Here is a 20,060-nt window from a genome sequence, read left to right on the forward strand (position 1 = left end):
GGCCTGGCACAGAGAAGGTCCTCAGTAAATGTTACCAAGTGAATGAAAAAACCCATGCTGTTTTGCGTTCTATGTGCGGGGTGTTCCAGCCACACAGAAGCATTTCCGAAAGTCTGTTTAAATATTAAGATGGAGAATCTGCTGAGTTCATTCGGGATTTCTGGAGGCTGTGTAATAATCAGATGGCTCCAGTTGGGGATCATGTCACCTACTTCTTATGGATTTTTACTATTTCCCTTCCAATTAACAGGATCTTTTTTTAAAGGACGAAAATACTGAGAGGACAGGGCAGATTTAGGGTTGCCAGCCCTATTTTCTGGAATCCTGGCACCATCTCCTGGCTCTGAGGCGTTTCACCTGCCAGCTTGCTCCGCAGACCTGAAATTGGCAATACCGGTGAGTAGTCAGTGGGCGCCTTCTGGTCTGGTGCCGGGGACACAGTGGTGGCTGAAAGAGTCCCAGGCCCCGCCCGCTTGGAGCAGGCAGGTGCCCTGACAGTGTCAGCCCAGAGTGGTCGGGGCCAGGATGGGGACAGTACAGAACACCCGGGGCTGAGAAGCGGGGAGCACCGAGGGCTTTCCGCAGTTTTCTCCTATGCCCAACTCCCTCTGAACCTACCTTTTAGCTTCCTGCTCTGACCGCAACACAGTTCTGCCCGGAAGGCATGCCTTCCGTCCAGCCCTTCCAGGAAGGGGCTGTTTTTCTTCAACTCAGCCCTCAAGCCACCAGGCCTGCAGATGGGGTGAGACCCTCCTAGCTCCTCATTGCCTAGCTCCCAGAACTCCAGAATAAACTCTCCTCTGCATCTTCCTACCGTGTCCTCTCTGCCTCCTCCCTAAGCCTCTGACTGAAGTCTGTGCACTCACACTGTAGCCCCGGCTCCCATTCCTGTTGCCTGTTCTCCAAAGTCACCGCGGCTCACCTCGTAATTTTCGCTCCGGGCCTGCTGTCACTCAGGCTCCTCTTACCGTGATTCTTGGTGATTTCAACTGTTCTGGCCCCTCAGTGCCTTGACCTTCTCTCCTCTAGTGATCTTGTCCTCCACCCAACCCTTCCTTCCCATGCTCACACCCCAGGTGGGGTGGGGACACAGTGGTGACTGTGGCAGCCCAGAGGTCCTAGCCCGGTGGGGGAGAAAGACCCCTCCCCAGAGAGCAATGCCCCCGCCCAAACCGCAGCCCCTTCAGAATCTAGTTCCGTGCGTCTCAGCGTCTGCCCATCGCGTCAGGTCTCTCCAACTCACGCCCTCTAAAACTACTGTGCCAATGACCCTTCAGCCATCAATCCGTTAAACTAACCTCTTCCCTGTCCCTCACCCCCTTCATGATCACACCATTCCCACCGCCCAGGATGATTCCTCGTCCATCCTTACTACTGCTCCGTGGCTCGTACCCTCACGCTTTGTACTTGTTTCTTTTTTTTTTTTTTACCCAACTGAGTCTACCCTCTCTCTCCTCTGCACTCGCATCCTGGCAGCTGAATGTGGATAGAGAAAAACCCGCACTCACTCTGGCTGGTCTCACTTTGGATTCATGATGACAAACCCAAGTGGGCCCTAATACTGCCCAGCGAATCCTACCGCGTGCCCTGAATCCATTCATTCTCCCATTTTTTCTTTTTCTTTCTTTCTTTCCTTCCTTCCTTCCTTCCTTCCTTCTTTCTTTCTTTCTCTTTTTCTTTTTTTAAATATTTGTTTTTGAGGGAGAGGGAGAGAGAGAGAGCGTGCGAGCATGACTGGGGGAGGGCAGAGAGAGAGGAAGACAGAATCCCAAGCAGGCTCCGCACTGTCAGGGCACCGCCTGACGTGGGGCTGGAACCCACAAATCGTGAGATCACGACCTGAGCCGAGATCATAGAGACTGATGCTTAACTAACTGAGCCACCCAGATGCCCCTCCCATTTTCTTATTTTCCCTATTAGTAGTATCGGCAACATGTTAATTTTTAAATGATATGTCAAAGCATAATTTATATATCATAAAATCCATAAGTATATGTATGGTTCAGTGAATTTTAGGAAATTTATGTAATTGTACAGCCATCACCTGACCTAGTTTCAGAATACTTCCGTCTTCCCATTTCCTACAGATGGAATCACACAATGATGGGCATTTGAGTTGTTTCCAGTTTTTGGTTATTATGAATAATGCTGCTAGGTACATTCATGTACAGATATTTGTGTGGAAATATGCTTTCTTTTTTTTTTTTTTTTTTTTGGTAAAGAGTTCTAGGAGTCAAGTGACTGAGTCCTATTGTAAGAGTATGCTTACCTTTGAAAGAAACAGACACACTTTTCCAAGGTGGACCTATTTTATTAAAAAATTTTTTTAAATGTTTTATATTTTTGAGAGACAGAGAGAGATAGAGAGCAAACAGGGGAGGCTCAGAAAGAGAGGGAAACACAAAATCCAAAGCAGGCTCCAGGCTCCAAGCTGTCAGCACAGAGCCTGATGCGGGGCTTGAACTCACAGACCACGAGATCATGACCTGAGCTGAAGTCGGACGCTTAACTGATTGAGCCTCCCAGGAGCCCCTCTCCCTTTTTGACCCTTCCCTCCATCCAATTTTTCATCTTCTCTTCATCCACTCTTTTAATCATCCATTTCCTCCTCTTCCCATTTCTCCACCCCTCATTCACCCATTCATGTCCCCTTCCTCCCTCCCTCCCTTCCCCCTCCTTTTCACCCATCCACCCATCCATCCATCCACCCATCCTTTCACCCCCCAATAAATATTCATTGTGTGCCAGATGCCCCAGGCATCTGACAGCTGCTGTGCAAGAAGGAGAGTCATGGAGGAGAAGGCATAAGACACACACATCAGCATGCAGTTTAGCCCAAGATATTTATTCAGTGCTTTCACAGTTGGCCTCAGTGGCTCATCAAAGGGGTAGAATCGGGTAGGGGCACACAGGGACACTGTGCACTCTCCAATTATTTCGGTCTCCAGGAGGGTCAGGTCCTGAAGTCCTCATTCCTGGTGGATGGCTGATCAGCTGTGACTGTAAAAGACAGACTCTTAGCACTTCCTCTTGCAGACTGAGCACCTACCCCGACCTTCTGCTTCCCATGAGGGCCCCAGCGCCCCTGCCCCAAGCGGCCTGGCTTCCATGCTACATCCCTCACCATGCAGAGAAGTCCTGCGCTCTCCAGCTCTCCAATGTCGCCTTCTGGGAGTCATGCCCATCATTGGACTGGTCCCCGTCAAAGTTTCCGCAGGCCCCACACAGCTTCCCAGCATGGTCACTGCTGACCATCACGGCCAGCTGCCCGTTGGTGCCAAGCCACACCTGGACCCCTGCCTTCTGCTGGACTAGCACAGAGCCATCGGGGTTCTGACGCACGGACACAGATGTTAATACCTCAGCTGGGAGAGCCACTTGGAGACCGTTGACCTGGTGGTGGTTGAGGAAAACACAGAGTGTTACCAGGATGGAGACTCCAAGCAAGACAAGAAGTTCAAGGAGCAAAAAAAGAGACACAGGTGCTGAAAGCGATGAAGATGTGGATGGATGCACTGAATGGAGAGATGTATACACAGCTAGCTGGGGATTTGGGCAGAGGTTCAAAGGACAGAGGACAGATGGACAAAGAGACGCATCAGTGGATAAATGGTCATGCACAAAGCATTCTAAGGGCAGCCAGGATGGTGGGGAGCACTTTATACCAGACAGATAAATACATGATCAAACCCCAGCATCATCCTGTTCTACTTTTCAAAATAAAAGAAGCTTTAAGCATGTCCTGTAAGTTATTGGTTCTCTAACAAAAGCAATTGCATGACTTAATTTTTCAATGCTGATGTCTAAAGACAAGTAACGACCTGGAAAGTATCACAGTTATGTGAGAAAAGTCCTGTTTCTCTATCATAAGCTGTGGACTCAGTAACCTTGGTAACCCTATCTGGGTTTTTCCTTTAAATAACTGTTGTCTCTTTTCACCGATGAGTTAATCCTTATAAAGTGAGACTCTCTGGAAAACCTTCTTTGAAAGAAAAGTTCTTTTTTTCTAAATGTTTTGGGTCTGGGTCTTCCTCTGGCAGATGATTGGAAAGATAGGTAGATATACCTGGATGGATGGATGTGTGGATGGATGGATGTGTGGATGGATGGATGGATGGATGGATGGATGAATGTGTGGATGGATGGATGTGTGGATGGATGGATGTGTGGATGGATGGATGTGTGGATGGATGGATGGATGTGTGGATGGATGGATGGATGTGTGGATGGATGGATGGATGTGTGGATGGATGGATGGATGTGTGGATGGATGGATGCATAGATGGATGGATGGATGGATGGATGGATGGATGGATGGGTGGGTGGATGGATGGATGTGTGGATGGATGGATGGATGGATGGATGGATGGATGGATGTGTGGATGGATGGATGGATGGATGGATGGATGTGTGGATGGATGGATGGATGGATGGGTGGGTGGATGGATGGATGTGTGGATGGATGGATGCATAGATGGATGGATGGATGGATGGATGGATGGATGGATGGGTGGGTGGATGGATGGATGTGTGGATGGATGGATGGATGGATGGATGGATGGATGGATGTGTGGATGGATGGATGGATGGATGGATGGATGGATGTGTGGATGGATGGATGGATGGATGGGTGGGTGGATGGATGGATGTGTGGATGGATGGATGGATGGATGGATGGATGGATGGATGTGTGGATGGATGGATGGATGGATGGATGTGTGGATGGATGGATGGATGGATGGGTGGATGGGTGGGTGGATGGATGGATGTGTGGATGGATGGATGTGTGGATGGATGGATGGATGTGTGGATGGATGGATGGATGTGTGGATGGATGGATGGATGTGTGGATGGATGGATGGATGTGTGGATGGATGGATGCATAGATGGATGGATGGATGGATGGATGGATGGATGGATGGGTGGGTGGATGGATGGATGTGTGGATGGATGGATGGATGGATGGATGGATGGATGGATGTGTGGATGGATGGATGGATGGATGGATGGATGTGTGGATGGATGGATGGATGGATGGGTGGGTGGATGGATGGATGTGTGGATGGATGGATGCATAGATGGATGGATGGATGGATGGATGGATGGATGGGTGGGTGGATGGATGGATGTGTGGATGGATGGATGGATGGATGGATGGATGGATGGATGTGTGGATGGATGGATGGATGGATGGATAGATGGATGTGTGGATGGATGGATGGATGGATGGGTGGGTGGATGGATGGATGTGTGGATGGATGGATGGATGGATGGATGGATGGATGGATGTGTGGATGGATGGATGGATGGATGGATGTGTGGATGGATGGATGGATGGATGGGTGGATGGGTGGGTGGATGGATGGATGTGTGGATGGATGGATGGATGGATGTGTGGATGGATGGATGGATGGATGGATGGATGTGTGGATGGATGCATGGATGGATGGCTAGAAGATAGGAAAGAACATCTGTGTCACTTGGCACCTAGCCTGTTGTAGAGGGAACAGGGCTGAATGTATTCACAAAATCAAATTTTTCCTGGGAATCATCTGCTGGGGACAAAGTGGTGATCAAGACAGATGGGACCATTGTCCACCTGTGGATTATATTCTAGTGATGGAGAAAGGCAATAAACACAAATAATGGATAACTTCAGATATCGAGAAGTATGTTGAAGGAAGTAAGAGAGGGTAATAGCATTGAGACTGGGATGGAGAGGGAGAGCTTCTGTAGCTGGTCAGAAAAGGCCTTACTGTAGAAGGAGTACTGGAACTGAGACCTGGAGGGTGAGAGGAGTCAATGCATGCAATCTGGGCAAAGAGCCCTGTAGCAGCGGGAATAGCCAATGTGAAGTCCCAAGGTGGGAACAAGCTTGGTCTGCTGTACAAATAGCAGAAAGGCCAGTGTGGCCAATCATTAGCATGGCTAATGAGGGAAGGAATTACAGGAAGTGGGGCTGGAGGCCAGCAGGAGTCAGATCACACAAAGCCTTGTAGGCCAAGGAAGGCAGGTGGCTTGAGTTTGGAATGCTGCTCTGGGAAGCCACCGTAGAGTTCTACCCCTGATCTGATTCACATTTCTAGAGCATCTGTCTGCCATATAGAGAACTGTTTCTTGATAGAGGAGCAAGGGAAGGTCAAGGGTAGGTGTCTGTTAACCTGAATAATGGATCAGGCAGATGGCCAGAGAAAAGGAATAATTGGCCCTGATTACCCTAAAGAGAGAACTCAAGCCTCCCTGCTTCCAGCAGGGCTGAGTCTTGGACCATCTCCGTGTGTTGGTGGGAGGACACAGACCATCCACTGAGGGAGGCGTGCATGGATCATGGCTGTATCTCTCCCCTGAATCCAGAGAACCCCAGTGGATGTCTCTGCAATCAACAAACAGGTCATGGAAATAGGGACGTGCTCCTCTAGGGACTTTAGTGTGGCCTGACATCCGTGCTTGGGTCGGGGTCTCTGTCACGTGGGCCATGAATGATTAGACCGTAAGTCGGCATCAGCTCTGTTTGGCCAAACATCCTCTCTCAGAAATTTGAAATTGGTGTCGTGAGAGCTATGGAGTTTGGTAAATGCAAGGCAGCTCTAAGTGAGAGGAAGTCAAGGGGCAGAAGGGAGGGGGCAACGGGGCTGGAGCAGACTCCTGGAGGCAAACAATGACAGGCCTGAGGGGGTCCCGAAGAGCAACAAGAAGGGCAGGTGAGGGAAGGATCAGTGGCCCAGTTTTGTCAGAGTCCAGAGCAAGTTCCCACTGAGCACCTGGAAACCATCTTGGTCCCTTGTAGCCACGGTTACCACTAGCATCTTGTTCCCATCAAAGTCGTTGGGAACAGGGGTGCCTGGGTGGCGCAGTCGGTTAAGCGTCTGACTTCAGCCAGGTCACGATCTCGCGGTCCGTGAGTTCAAGCCCCGCGTCAGGCTCTGGGCTGATGGCTCGGAGCCTGGAGCCTGTTTCCGATTCTGTGTCTCCCTCTCTCTCTGCCCCTCCCCCGTTCATGCTCTGTCTCTCTCTGTCCCAAAAATTACAAAAAAAAAAAAAAAAAAAGTCGTTGGGAACAGAGCCTGGTGCTGATGGGTTCAAAGGTGGTGGGATCCCAGGCACTGTCTGAATTACTTAAATAAATGATTTCACCTTCTTCGGCCCTTGTTTATCCTCTGTGTTAAATGTCGATAATAGCAGTCCCTGTCTTGTGGGTATGTTGTGAGGAACCACAGAGAATGAAATGGATTCGGTGAACAGCAAATCTAAAAGACAGAGGCATAAATCCAGATAATACTGCCAGGGCACCTGGATCCAGCCACTCCTGAGGCTCTCTCCCTGGATTTTCTAGTTATGTGGGCTAGTAAATTCCTTTTTGCACAAGGCAATCTGAATTCATTTTCTGTTACTTGCGACCAATAGAGTTTCAATGAACGCTATTATCAAAACTGCTAATTCGCTTGAGCGTGTTTTTGCTCCTCGAGAACTCAGCCAGAACAGAGGGACTAGGTTTGAAATACCGAGACCAACACAAATCCAGAGACTAAACTGCGAGATCTGGACAAAGAAAATGCAAGACAGATGGGCAGCCAGGACTGTGGGGACACTGCAACAGGAAGAACAAAAACCCAGGGGAGACAGTCCCCCGCCCCCTCATGCCCCGGCTTACCCACACGCCCTTCTTTGGGCTCACAGTCACGAGCCCATCCTGGAAGAAGATGTGAGCCTGGCCCACAGCTTCAACTCCGCCACGGCAAATCTGGACATCAGCGACCACACGGTACCAGGGGATGGTTTTCTGTAGTCCCGGGCAGCGGTAAGACATGTCATAGATGCCAGGGGAGGTGACTGCTCTGCGGAGCCCATCAAAGGTGGTGAGGTTGGAACCCACCAAGAGGGAACAGAGACCTTGGGGGACCCAGCAGTCCCGGGCCTCAGCCTGGACTTCACATATGCGGCCTGGTGGGCAGCTGGCTGCCTGGCACGTCAGGCCGGTGCTTGAGGAGCAGGAACAGCGCTTGCTGCAGTCTGAGCTCAGCAGTGAGGAGTTCACCTGTGCACAGAGAGAGGGGCCAGGTTACCGCGGTGTGATGGATCGGAACCTCCAACACAATCCTCCAGCCCTCTGGACCTACACAGAATGATTTTGCAGCAACTTCCTTTAAGAGATGAAATTTACGGGGCGCCTGGGTGGCTCTGTCAGTTAAATGTCTGACTTCAGCCCAGGTCATGATCTCACAGTTCGTGAGTTCAAGCCCCACATCGGGCTCTGTGCTGACAGCTCAGAGCCTGGACCCTGCTTCAGATTCTGGGTCTCCCTCTCTCTCTGCCCCTCTCCCACTCATGCTCTCTTTCTCTCTCTCACTCACAAAAATAAATAAATAAATAAATAAATAAATAAATAAAAAGACAAGAGATGAAGTTTACTTCCCCTTCCCCCACGAATCTGGGCTCACCTTACAACTATACTTTGGTTATTATAATGCAGCAGAAGCAATGCTTGTACCAAATTCAAGCTTGCACCTCAGGGACCTTACAGCTTTCTCTCTCTCTTTCTTGGAACCCTGCCCAGCCACCATAGGAATAAGCATGGGCTAGTCTGCTAGAGGATGAGACCCCATGGGAGAGAGACAATGATCCCAGCTGATGCCACTGTACTCCAGCTGGCTCTCAGCTGACCCACCTTCTCTATGTTCACTACCTGATGACCTTATCAGATCTCATAAAAACCAAAAGCAACGTCTGTTCCTCATTTGGACTCTGGCGCAGGGGAGCAGGTAGTCGTTGTAGAGGACATTATGAGGACAACCAGTAAAGTTCAAATACAACCTTTTAGAGTATTGAATCAGTGTTCATTTCCTGATTTGGAAGTTAATCTCATCATAACCCTGTAAATGAACTTCCGTCTTGGGGAGTGCATGCTAAAGTACTTAGGGGCGAAGGGACACTGGGTCAGCATCATACTCTCAAATGCTTCAGAAGAAATGTGCGTATAAACTTACACAGAGAGGTTGCGAAAGCAAACGTGTCAAAAGGTCAACAAGAAACTTAAACGACAGGTATCTGGGAGTGCTTTGTACGATTCTTGCAAGTTTTCTTAAGTTTGGATTCTTTAAAAATAAAAGTCTGGGTGGCTCAGTCGTTAAGCATCTGACTTTGGCTCACAGTTCATGAGTTCGAGTCTCACATCGGGTGAGCTCGTGCCCCACTTCAGGTGAGCTTGAGCCCTGCTTTGGGTAAAACATGAGCCCTGGGTGAGCCAGGCTTCTCGCTCTCTCTCTCTCTCTCTCTCTCTCTCTGTCTCTCTCTCTCTCCAACTCTCTGCCCCTCCTGGGATTCTCCCTTCTCTCTCTCTCCATCCCTTGCTCACTTGCACACTCTCTCAAATAAATTAAATAAATAAATAAATAAATGTCTGAAAACATTAAAAGAACAGATGTAACAAAAGAGATAAATACCATCTCTCTACGGATGGCTCCCCAGCCCAGACTTCTCTGGTGAATGCCAGACTCACAAATCCAGGAAACCTGGCACAGGCAGAGCTGTCAGGGCTGGGATGGGGGAAGCACAGGGGTAACCCAGCCTAGGGGATCAGGGAGGGCTTCCTGGAAGCAGTGAGACCTGGAGGAAGGAGAAGTTTGGCATGTCCTTCCCCAGAAGGCTTGAACTTCCAGGCCTTCTAGCCTATCTTACCGCCATTAATAAAATGGGGATGAGGGAGTATGGAATGTGGTCATTCATCTTTCCTTTATTTGGTAAATAGGCTTGTGAGGGGGTAGGGTGCCTGGTAGTTCAGAAGGTGGGTCCAGGCTGCTGGGGTGTCAATCCCAGCACCCCTGCTTGCTAACGGACAGCCTTGGGCTGACTTCTCTTTGTTGCAATAGTGCCTGGTGCATAAGATCATTAAATGAATTCAGGGCGCCTGGGGGGCTCAGTTGGTTAAGCGTCTGATTTCGGCTCAGGTCATGATCTCACGGTTTGTGGGTTTGAGCCCCGCATCGGGCTCTGTGCTGTGAGCGCAGAGCCTGCTTCGGATCCTCTGCCCAACCCCCCCACTGCCTCTGCCCTTCCCCTGCTTGTGCTTGCTCTCTCTGTTCTCAAAAATAAATATTAAAAAAAAAGGATCATTCAATGAATTAATATCTGTTACAAACTTGGTGCACAGCAAGAGCTCAGGAAACATCAAGCACAAAAATTAATCAAATTTTCAACTTCTATCATGAAACGATTGCCAGCCTCACTACCTGCTGCACCATGTGTATGTTGCTGGCATTTGTACCGTATGATGAAGGTGGAGGCTGAGGCCCAGTGCCCGGCAGGGACCTTTCAGGCACAATGACACCGGATCCTCAGATACCCATGGTGCATGGATGATGATTAACCCTGTGTTCTAGATGAAGAAAGGCTCAGATGAGGGGACTGTAGGAGGTGGGGTAACAGCCCCCCAAATATAACAGGTCTCAATTCCTGGGACCAGTCAATGTTACCTTACGTGAAAAAAGGGGTGTTTGCAGATGTGAGAAATTAAGGATCTTGAGATGGAGAGACTGCCCTGGGTTACCTGGGTGGGCCTTAAATGCAATCACATGTATCCTTATAAGAGGGAGGTTTTGTGACACACACAAGGAGGAGGGGAAATGGGACACAGAGGCAGAAATTGGGGTCAGGTGGCCACAAGACAAGAAATGCCTGCAGCCACCAAAAATGGGGGGAGGAAAGGAGTGGATTCTCTCCTGGGGCCTCTGGAGGGAGTGCTGTCCTGCCCGCACCTCGATTTTGCCCCAGTGACCCTGATTTCTGACGCTGGCCTCCAGAACTGTGAGAGAGAAAATTTCCCTGGTTTGAAGCCACCAAGGTTGCTTGCGGTCCTTTGTCTCAGCAGCCTCAGGAAACTAAGACACTTTACCAGCATTGAGTCACCCCACTGGGAAATGGAGGTGGCTCCTCTGTCCCCATCCTTGAGGGGGTCGGCAGAGAAGCTCTGAGTCTCCCTCGGGCTCCTCTACCCTCCCTGCCCACCTCCAGCCCGGGCTCACCGGCAAGTAGTGGCCGTCATGGGTGCAGCCGCAGTCCTGCACGGGGACGCAGGTGCCCTGTGAGAGCAGGAAGCGGTCGTCACACTCGCAGCCCTCAAAACAGCGGCTGGTGCAGCCCGTGAGGCCAGAGAGAGCGGCACAGGAGCCCTGGCAGGAGCGAGTGCAGGTGGAGTAGTGGCTGTGGGCAGGGCATTGGAGCGCTGCGGAGGGAGGAGAGAGGGCAGGGTCAGGCCTGTGGGTGTCGGGCCCTGCCCTTGGCATCCCACATACCGGGTCTGGGCTGGCATGCTGGGGACACCAGCTATGAAGACAGTCTCAAGCCCTGCCCCATGGAGCTCATATCAGTGAAAAAGATAGTCCCAGTGCAGTGTGTGATCAGGGCTGCAGGGGGAGGCGTGGACAGAAAGGTCAGGGCCCGGATGAGGCCAAAACAGGGAGTTGTGAGGACCCCCCTGGGCTCTGCCTGAGCAATCGATGGATGGTGCGGCTGTCCGGAGATGCAGACTTGGGGTCAGAGAATCGGAGGGTCAAGTTTGGGGTGAGATGCTGATGTCATATGGGAACACAGCAGGTGTGAGGGACCCGAAGGACACCCAGGGGAAAGTGTCCAGGAAACCACTGGACCCCCGAGGCTGGCAGTCAGGAGAGAGGTCAGGGCTGAAGACAGTGTCCCCTGTCAGCACTGAGGACAAATCTAAGGCCACAGGGGTGGATGACAGCCCCCGATATGGGTGCTTTCCTGCGGAGAATAAAGGAGACACAGCCCTGCCCTGGGAGTTTGAAGGAAATGTACCCCCATCCTGGGGGGCCCAGGTGAGTCACAGACTCAGGCTGTATTATGTGAGCTACTGGTCTGTCTGACCACCCCTCCCAGGGCCCCACAGAAAGGGTTCAGGATGAGTCCTGAGAAAGAGCTCTGTCTATGGTTTCAGGAGCGTGGGCCCCTGCAGGGAGCCTGAGAAAGAGTCAGCGGGGCGGGGGGGGGGGGGTGTGTGTGTGAGGGGGCTGGGGAAGGAGCAGACAGGGAGTGCTGTGGGAGAAGCTGGGGGCGGGGGGTGTGGGAGGGACATGCTTCAAGAGGGAGGCACTGCTCCTGAGAGGCAGACAGGACAGGAGCAGGTCAGGAGGAGTCCCTGAGCCTGGTCTGGAGTCTTCCGAGGGGCCCCCCTGGACACTTACGGCAGAAGCTGTCTGTCCTCCAGGGTTTCACGGCCCCACCGGACGCCTGGCAGTCCGCCGTGTAAGCGGCCAGGCTGCGGCAGAGGAAGGTGGTGTTGCCTTTGTGGACACACAGGTCGTACACGCACTGGCGGAAGTACTCAGAGGGGTTCAGCACCGCGTGGCAGCCCGCAAAAGGGCCCTGGGGGTCCCGGACCCGACCGCAGGCCTGGATGTTCTCATAGGGCGCCGTCTCCTCCGCTGAGCACACGGGGCAGCCGCCCGGCCCACAGCCCTCGCCACAGCCCTGGGAGGAGCTGGGCGCCCGCCACCCGGCTCCAAAGGCGTCCACGCTGGGGGCCACGGCGCCACTGGGCAGGACAAAGTCGTCGCTCCAGTTGCCGTTGAAGTTCCCACAGAGGCCACAGAGCCGGCCATGGAAGGGGCTGGGGATAGATATGAGGACATGGGCATCGCCGTCAAAGAGAAGCCGCAGTCCCTTGGTTGTCTGCAGAACCATGTTCCGGCCCTCGGCGGTCACCCGCACACGACCTACAGCCACAGGCAGGGCCACAGCCTCGCCATCCACGGTGACCTGGGTGGAAAGGCCACGGAGGGGTCAGGGACTCACAGTACCACAGGTGAGACAGACCCCTCAGACTCCTGGCGTGGAGCTATGTCCCTCTCAGGCGCTTTGGGGTTGTACCATGTCCTTGGACTGCCCAAGGGTGGGACTGTGTCACCTTCAGACCTCCAGATCTGTGTCACCCTTAGTCCCCTTGGACTGGGGTCATATCTCTCTCAAGCCCTCAGGGTGGGCCCTGTCCCACTCAGAACCTGCCTCCCCGCCCCCCCTCCCCAGAGCAGGGCCACGTCCCCTTCAGACCCCCAGGGTAAGGCCACGTCCGCTTACTCACCCTCGGCCCCCATGCCAGTACCACCACCTGGCCAGCCACAGTAACCACCAGCTGTTGGGGATCTCCAGCCGAGTTCTTCTCAAGCACAATGACAAAGTCCTCGTCCCCAGGCTGTGGGCGGCAGACTTGGGCCAAGATGTAGGAGCAGGAGCCGTGCAGGTCATAGACACGCCCATCAAGGGTGACATAGTGGATGCCCCCGTTGGCCAGGCAGCGGCCACAGCCTGTAGGGTGACAGGCCTGGACACCGTCCTCCACTCGGCACTCCTCATAGGGTCCGCAGGCCGCACCCTGCTGGCAAGTGACTTGGCCACCCGGCCCGCACTCGCAGCGCCGCTCACACTCAGGGCCTGGGTAGAAGGACTCGCCCAGAGGGTAGTAGCGTCCCTCGTGGAGGCATCCGCACTGGCCCACAGGCACACAGGTGTCACCGCTGAGCACGAAGCCGGCATCACAGACGCAGCCCTCCCGGCAGGTGTGCACGCAGCCGTCGGGCACAGAGAGGCTTGGGCAGCTCACAGGGCAGGAGTCACCGCAGAGCTTGTAGTGGCTGTGGGGAGGGCACTGGAGGGCTGTGGGGACAAAAGGGGAATGAGCCCGGCGGGCAGAGGGAGGGGCCCGGGGGGGAGGGAGGGTGACAGAGTGGGAGAACCGGCCCAGGGGAATCTGCATGTTCTGCCTGAGAATATTTCATGAGCGAATCCATCCAGGGATCTGAGGAGAGTGTCTGATCCAGTACATCTAACTGGGGGATTCGGTGTGGGGACATGGAGACCAAGTCTCTCTGACCACGTCGTGGATCGGCCTGATCAAAAATTTCTATAGATGAAGTGAATTTGACCACCTACATCTGACCAAGATATGCGGGATTGGAACCAAACGTGTGGGTATCTTGGGGGGTGGCTCTGACCGGGCTACGGAACCAAATGTGTCCCGTATCTCTGGTGCGAATACACCTGACTGTGGATGTCTGGCCTGGAGCCTCTGATGGAGTGTCTCAGAGGACAAGGTTGGTGTCAGTGTGACTCTGACCACATATATCTGATTGGGTGAAGCTGACAGGATAAATCTGACCAAATGTGCCTGAGGGGGGAATTGCCCTGGACTCTCTGACCGTGAGCCTGTGGATATCTACCTGGGGCTCTGTCAGGGTCACGATTCTACCTGGGAATATCTGCCCGAGTGTCTCTAACCGGAAGGGTCCCTGGCTGAGGTTGTCAGACCAATTCTATCTGACCTTGTGGATTTCAGTGTTTGAAACAGTGTAGATGCATCTGACCAGGTGTAACTCTCTAGGTCTCTCTGACCAAGGGCACCTCGCTGAATAGCTGTGACAGGGTCAACCACCCCAGTCTATCTGACTAGGATATCTGAGCACACGAATCCCGGAGAGGATCCAGCACCTAGGGTTTCTGACCAGGTGTGCCTGAGTGTCTGCCATTGCAGTATGTGACCTGGTGCATTTCCGTGGGTAAATGCCACGGTGTGCTTTTGACAGGACCCACGGAGGAGAAGCCTCTTGTCTGAGAGCCTTGTGAAGAGGGCAGGCAGGAAGACGCCCACTGTGTGGACCACGCATGGATCAGTACTCACGACAGAAATCCGGCCGCCTCCACTCGCCGAGCGTGGCCCCCGCGGCCTGGCAGGCTGCCACGTAGGCCTCCACGGCAGGGCAGAGGCCTCCCGGATGGCCCTGGGCTTGGCAGGCATCCAGCAAGCAGGCCTTGAAGTAGTGCTCCGGTGGCAAGAGGCGGTGGCAGGGAGCCAACGGACCGTCGGGGGCCGAGATCACGCCGCAAGCGTCCGGGCCGCCGAAGGGCTCCTGCTGCTCGGGCGTGCACTGGGGCGGGCACGGCCCGGGCACGCACTCCCCGCAGCCCTCGGCACCGCCCACCTGCCAGCCTGCGGGGTTCCCGCCCACAGCCTGCAGGTCGTCGGCTGGGTCCCGGTTGTAGTTCCCGCACAGGCCACAAAGGGCGCCCGCGTACGCCGCCGGCACGCGCAGGCGCACGAAGCTGTTCCCGTCGAAAGCCAGAGAGAGCCCGGTGGCGGCGGTCACCACCACGTCGGCGCCACTCAGGTAAGCGCGCAGGCGCGAGTCCAGCTGGTAGGGCAGTGCTACGAGCTCGCCGTCCACCTGTGGGTACCGGGTAGGGGTGGGGGTCGTGAACGGCGCGGGCACAGGTTCGAAGTTTGACTCCACTACCTACGGGGGGTGGGGAATGGGGTGGAACCCTGAGCATGTGATCTACACTGTGTGATAATAAGGATGGGAGGAGGAGGAGGAGGAGCCTCTATAGACACGATGCCACTGCCTCCTCACAGGACCCTCTGAGGCAGGTACTACTATTAGACCCATTTTATAGTGGAATAAACTAAGGTTAAACTAAAAGAATAAACTAATTTTATTAGTTTAAATGGGGAAGACCTGCTGCTCCAAGGCCTATACTCTGAACCCCCTCCCCCCATCACGTCCCACTAACCTGTGAAAGGTAATCAGGGGAATGGCAGACCCCTAACTGTCCCAGACAACCCCAGGGCTGGTCTCTGGCCCCAGACCCCTCACCTGCAGCTGTCGGGGCCAGCGGGCACTGAGGGTCAGTCTGTGGTTGTACATGTGCAGGGTGACGCTGCGAGTGTAGCTGACGGCCTGGCTGCCCCGGTGCTCATTGACTACAGTGACCGTGAAGTTCTCGACACCCTTGGGTGGTGCAGAGCAAGGCGCACTCAGCAGGTACTCGCAGGTGCCTTGGAAGTCGAATCGGTGCCCATCCAGGGTGATGTAATGGGGGTCACCCCAGGCCTGACACTCAGCTGTGCTGACAGGGTGGCAGCCGTGCTGGCCAGAGGGCAGCAGGGCACATTCTTCACCCGGCCCACACTTGGCAGGCTTGCAGACCAATGAGCCACCCCCAGGCCCGCAGTGGCACCTCTGGGAGCAGGTGGCATCGGCCCAGAACTCACTGCCAGCTTCATGGTAGGTGCCGTTGGCCCAGCAGCCACAGCCACCGTCCAGGGGAACGCAACGGTCCGCACTCAACACGAAGCCCGGATCACACTGGCAGCCTTCGGCACAGGGGCCCTCACATGGCGTTGGGGTCGTGGGGGGTGCGGGGGACGGGCAGCTGGCTGGGCAGGGTGGGCCACAGAGCTCGTAGTGGCTGTTCTCGGGGCAGGACATCTCTGGAGGAGTGGGTGGAGGGGTGGGAGGGAGAGAAAGAGAGAAAATGCTGTCGGGGGTGGGGTCAGAGGAAGGGGAGGAGACACAGGCAGAGAGAGACAAAGAGGGACAGACGGAGGGACTGAGAGAAACAGCAAGAGGCACCGACAGACAGAGAGAGGGACACAGAGTTAGACTCAAACGGAGACCAGGAGAGACGGCATGAGAAACGGAGAGACAGAGAGACAATCAAAGGAGACACAGAGATAAGCGCCAAGAGACTGAGAGGCAAAAACAGAGAAAGAGAGAAACAGACACAAAGATCCAGAAAGACTGGGACCCCCTCCCCCCTCAGCTCCTGCTTTGGTCCCCCGGACACTCACCACAGCCGGCCTGCTCCCTCCAGTCCTTAATGACTATCCCGGCGGCCTGGCAGGCAGCAGCATAGGCGGCCAGGGCCTGGCAGAGGATGTCATGGGCCCCACCGCCTAGACAGACATCCAGAATGCAGCCCTTGAAGAAGCTGTCGGGAGCCACGTGGGCATGGCAGGCAGCAAAGGGGCCTCCCGCGCCAGGGGCCAGGGGCCCACAGAAGCCAGGGCCCTTGTACTCCTCCAGCTGGTCCCCAGAGCACGTTGGACAGGACCCCTGACACTCATCCCAGCACAGCGGGTCCCAGCCTGGAGCTCGCCAACTGCCGCCCCAGACCGGTATGGAGGGGGCCACGGTGCCATTCGGGAAGACCCGGTCGTTGCTGGGGTTGCGGTCCATGTTCCCGCAGAGCCCACACACGGCGCCGTGATAGCTACTAGGCAGCGTCACCTCCACTCGCCAGTCCCAGTCATAGGTGACCCGAAGCCCGAAGTCGGCTGCCAGCACCGCTTTCGACGCGCCCTGGGTCACTGAGAGCCGCCCTTCGGCCACAGAGAGAGGCAGCGCTGTCAGCACACCGTTCACCTGGGGGTTGAGGGGGGAAGGAGGCAAACAGAGGCCACTGGAGGTGGGGAGGCTCCAGCTCTGGCCCCCTGCCTCCCTCCCTCACGGCGCCGTGGCTGGGAGCTGCCAAGGCCTTCCTCACGAGCCACGGGTGTAGGTCACTTGACGTTGTGGGCGTTGCTAAAACCCTGCTCTGCTTCTTTTCTGGGTCTATCTCCATCTCCCTCCCTTCCTCTCTCTCTGTTGTCTCTCCCTCTCTCTACATCTACACCTATTTCTCTTTCTGGATCTCTCTTTCTCTGAGTTTCTCTCTTACTCTGTATCTCTCGTTCTCTCTGGGTCTCCCTTCCCTCTCTGTGTCTCTCTCACACGTGCACTGACTCTCTCTGCATCTCTGTGCGTGTACTCTTTCTCTTTTCTGTGCATCTCCGAGTGTCTGGACATCTCTTCGACACACTCACCATCATTTATTGAGCGCCTACCCTGTTCCATACCTCTCTCTCTCCCTGTGAACTGCCATTAATCTCCAATTCCATTGCCATGGGCAAGAAGGGTGGCCTGTCTCCCCCCACCGCCTCCCCTCTCTTTCTCATCTCCTTGAATTTCACTCCACGTTGGAGGCTCTGGGCCTCCTCACAAACATTCATGGCCTCTTACCCGGGTCAGACCCTCAGCTGAGCACTTATCATGTGCCATTGGATCCCCCTGTCACAGGTGAGGAAACTGAGGACCACCAGGAAAAGTCACTTGCCCAACATCACACGGCTCATAGGGAGAGACTGGATTCAAGCCTAGGTCTCTAAAAAGGCTAATGCTGAAGTCCTACATCAAAACCCTTAGCAAAGGGCTAGACTCCTTTAATACCCCACAGAGAGTTGATGTTTGCGGTTGTTATTGTTGCTTTTTGCTGTCCATTTGTTTCAGGCCTAGGTGAAGAGAGAGCCCTCAGCTCCTAACTGTGGCTGGCAGGACCCCTCTCCCCAATTAGGGGGTTCAAAAGACCATCCTGCAGAACTTACCCGGACTTTGCCGATCTCGCCTTTGTGGATGGAGATGTTGACGCTGAGGGCAGACACGGTGACGAGCCTCACAAAAGACACAGCAGGGTTGCCCCGGTTCTCATTCTTGGTGGTGACGGTGAAGGGGGTCAGGCCCTGGGTGCTGACCCCCGGGCAGCCGGCGGCCGCCAGCACATAGTCGCAGGTGCCCTGGAAGTCGAAGTCCCAGCCATCGAAGGAGTGGTAGTGCGGGTCGCCCCACAGCCAGCACGTGGCCTCGTAGTTGGGTACACACACACCCTGCCCGTCCTTCTCCTGGCATGTCTCCTGTGGCCGACACGTCACACCGTGACACGGGTCTGGAGACAGGGAGAGAGGAACTTGTGGGGCTGTCCAGCACAGGCCGGCTGCTCCCCAGCCTCAGCCCCGGTCTGCCCCAGGGATTCTTCCCCGGGGCTAAGGGCTCCTGCAGGCGAGGACAGACACCAGGGGCTTCCCATCTGAGACCAAGCCCTGGGGGTCCCCCATGTTTGAAATCCAGGCCCTGTGGTGGACTGTGTCTAAGACCCCATCAAAGGCTCCCACATCCAAGGCCAAGGCCCTGCAGTTTGCTGTCTGAGACCCACGCCCCGAGTACCTGACTGCCAAGACCCCAAGACCTAGACTCTAGGGTCCCTACATCAGAACCCAGCCCCAGGGGTACCAGTATCTGTGATGCCAGCCCTGAGGGCATCCATGAGGGCATCCACAGCCCCAGAGTTTTCCATGTTCAAGACCTGGGTCCCTATTATCCTGTCCAGTGGCACCAAGGGTCTCAGTTCTGGAGGCCCCATTCTTTTATCTTTGGGAATAAGGAGTTATTCTCTGTCCTTCACCCTAAGAAACCAGTCCTGGGGGGGGGGGCAACTCTGTGAGTTAGACTTAATCTGGGGGGCCCCATGTCTGAGATTGTTTCCCTATAAATCCCGATCCTCTTCTGGAGGGGGGTCCTGTGTCTAAGACCCCAGCCTTCGTGGGGTCTCTACCTGAGACCTCAGGACTATGCTTTCTGTCTCTGTCCCTGGGGGTCCTGATTTCCCCTACCTTGAAGGGGAGATGGTGTTAGAAGCCCTGAGCCTAATCCTGCATACCAGTGGTCAGTAAACTATGGCATAGCCAGCTGCCTGTTTTTATAAATACCAGAGGGTTTTATTGGAGCCTTACCCCCTCACTTACATAACCTATGACTGATTTCATGCCACAGTGGCAGAGTTGAGTAGTTATGACTGAGACTATAAGGCCTGCAAGTTCAAATATTTACCATCTGTCCCTTTAGGGAAAAAGTTTGCCTGTCCTTGCCTTATGCCAAGGGTCTCTGACATCTGCCCTAGGGAACCTAGCCCTGAGGGTCCCCAAAGCCTGCATTCTACCATAAGGTAGAACTCCACCTCCCAGCCTGGAGGGCCTGTGCCCCTAGCCCTGGGAATCCCAGCCCCGGGGTCCCCATATTGGAGACCTCAATCCTTAGTCCTTTGTGCCACCCACTGTGAAAATCTAGGTTCACACCTCCCGCTGCTCCAGAGTCCCCATCCTCTGTTCCCAGCCCCACGGGGCCCAGCCTCAGCCCAGCACCTTTGGTGACGCAGCTCAGGACACCTCCTGCGGGCTCGCACACCTGCCCTGGCTTGCAGCTGTGGGCCTGGCATTCCAAGCCTTTTCCGGCGTGGCACACACACTGTTGCTGGCACCTGTCGATGAGGACCACCTGGTTCGGCTGTGAGGACAGAGGACACGGCCATCAGGGTGGGAGCTGAACTGGCATCTCCAGGGTCCCGGGGACAGAGGGTCCAGAGGACATCAAGGGAACATCTTTCAGCAGAGTGGCCCCTTGTCT

At 54.5% G+C, this 20,060-nt stretch overlaps 1 protein-coding gene across 2 annotated transcripts in view; it reads right to left on the reverse strand.

Annotated features, from left to right (window-relative positions):
* Positions 1 to 2,824: 2,824 nt before the first annotated feature.
* Positions 2,825 to 20,060, reverse strand: part of FCGBP (Fc gamma binding protein) — a 41,008-nt gene continuing 23,772 nt past the window's right edge. Inside the window, exons 10-20 of one of the 2 annotated variants that reach the window (XM_027044886.2) lie at positions 19,799 to 19,940; positions 18,209 to 18,546; positions 16,637 to 17,210; positions 15,660 to 16,276; positions 14,687 to 15,230; positions 13,094 to 13,665; positions 12,198 to 12,771; positions 11,019 to 11,218; positions 7,652 to 8,035; positions 3,125 to 3,393; positions 2,825 to 3,000 (exon numbers count right to left, since the gene is read on the reverse strand). In XM_027044886.2, coding sequence (XP_026900687.2) covers positions 2,991 to 3,000; positions 3,125 to 3,393; positions 7,652 to 8,035; positions 11,019 to 11,218; positions 12,198 to 12,771; positions 13,094 to 13,665; positions 14,687 to 15,230; positions 15,660 to 16,276; positions 16,637 to 17,210; positions 18,209 to 18,546; positions 19,799 to 19,940 — 4,224 coding nt within the window. In that variant the 3' untranslated portion in view covers positions 2,825 to 2,990. Of the gene's footprint in view, positions 3,001 to 3,124; positions 3,394 to 7,651; positions 8,036 to 11,018; positions 11,219 to 12,197; positions 12,772 to 13,093; positions 13,666 to 14,686; positions 15,240 to 15,659; positions 16,277 to 16,636; positions 17,211 to 18,208; positions 18,547 to 19,798; positions 19,941 to 20,060 lie in introns of both variants that reach the window. The other variant, XM_053211324.1, reaches the window with a different exon arrangement.

This window comes from Acinonyx jubatus, chromosome E2 (genome assembly GCF_027475565.1).
Source record: "Acinonyx jubatus isolate Ajub_Pintada_27869175 chromosome E2, VMU_Ajub_asm_v1.0, whole genome shotgun sequence".
In the NCBI taxonomy this organism is placed as follows: Eukaryota; Metazoa; Chordata; class Mammalia; order Carnivora; family Felidae; genus Acinonyx; species Acinonyx jubatus.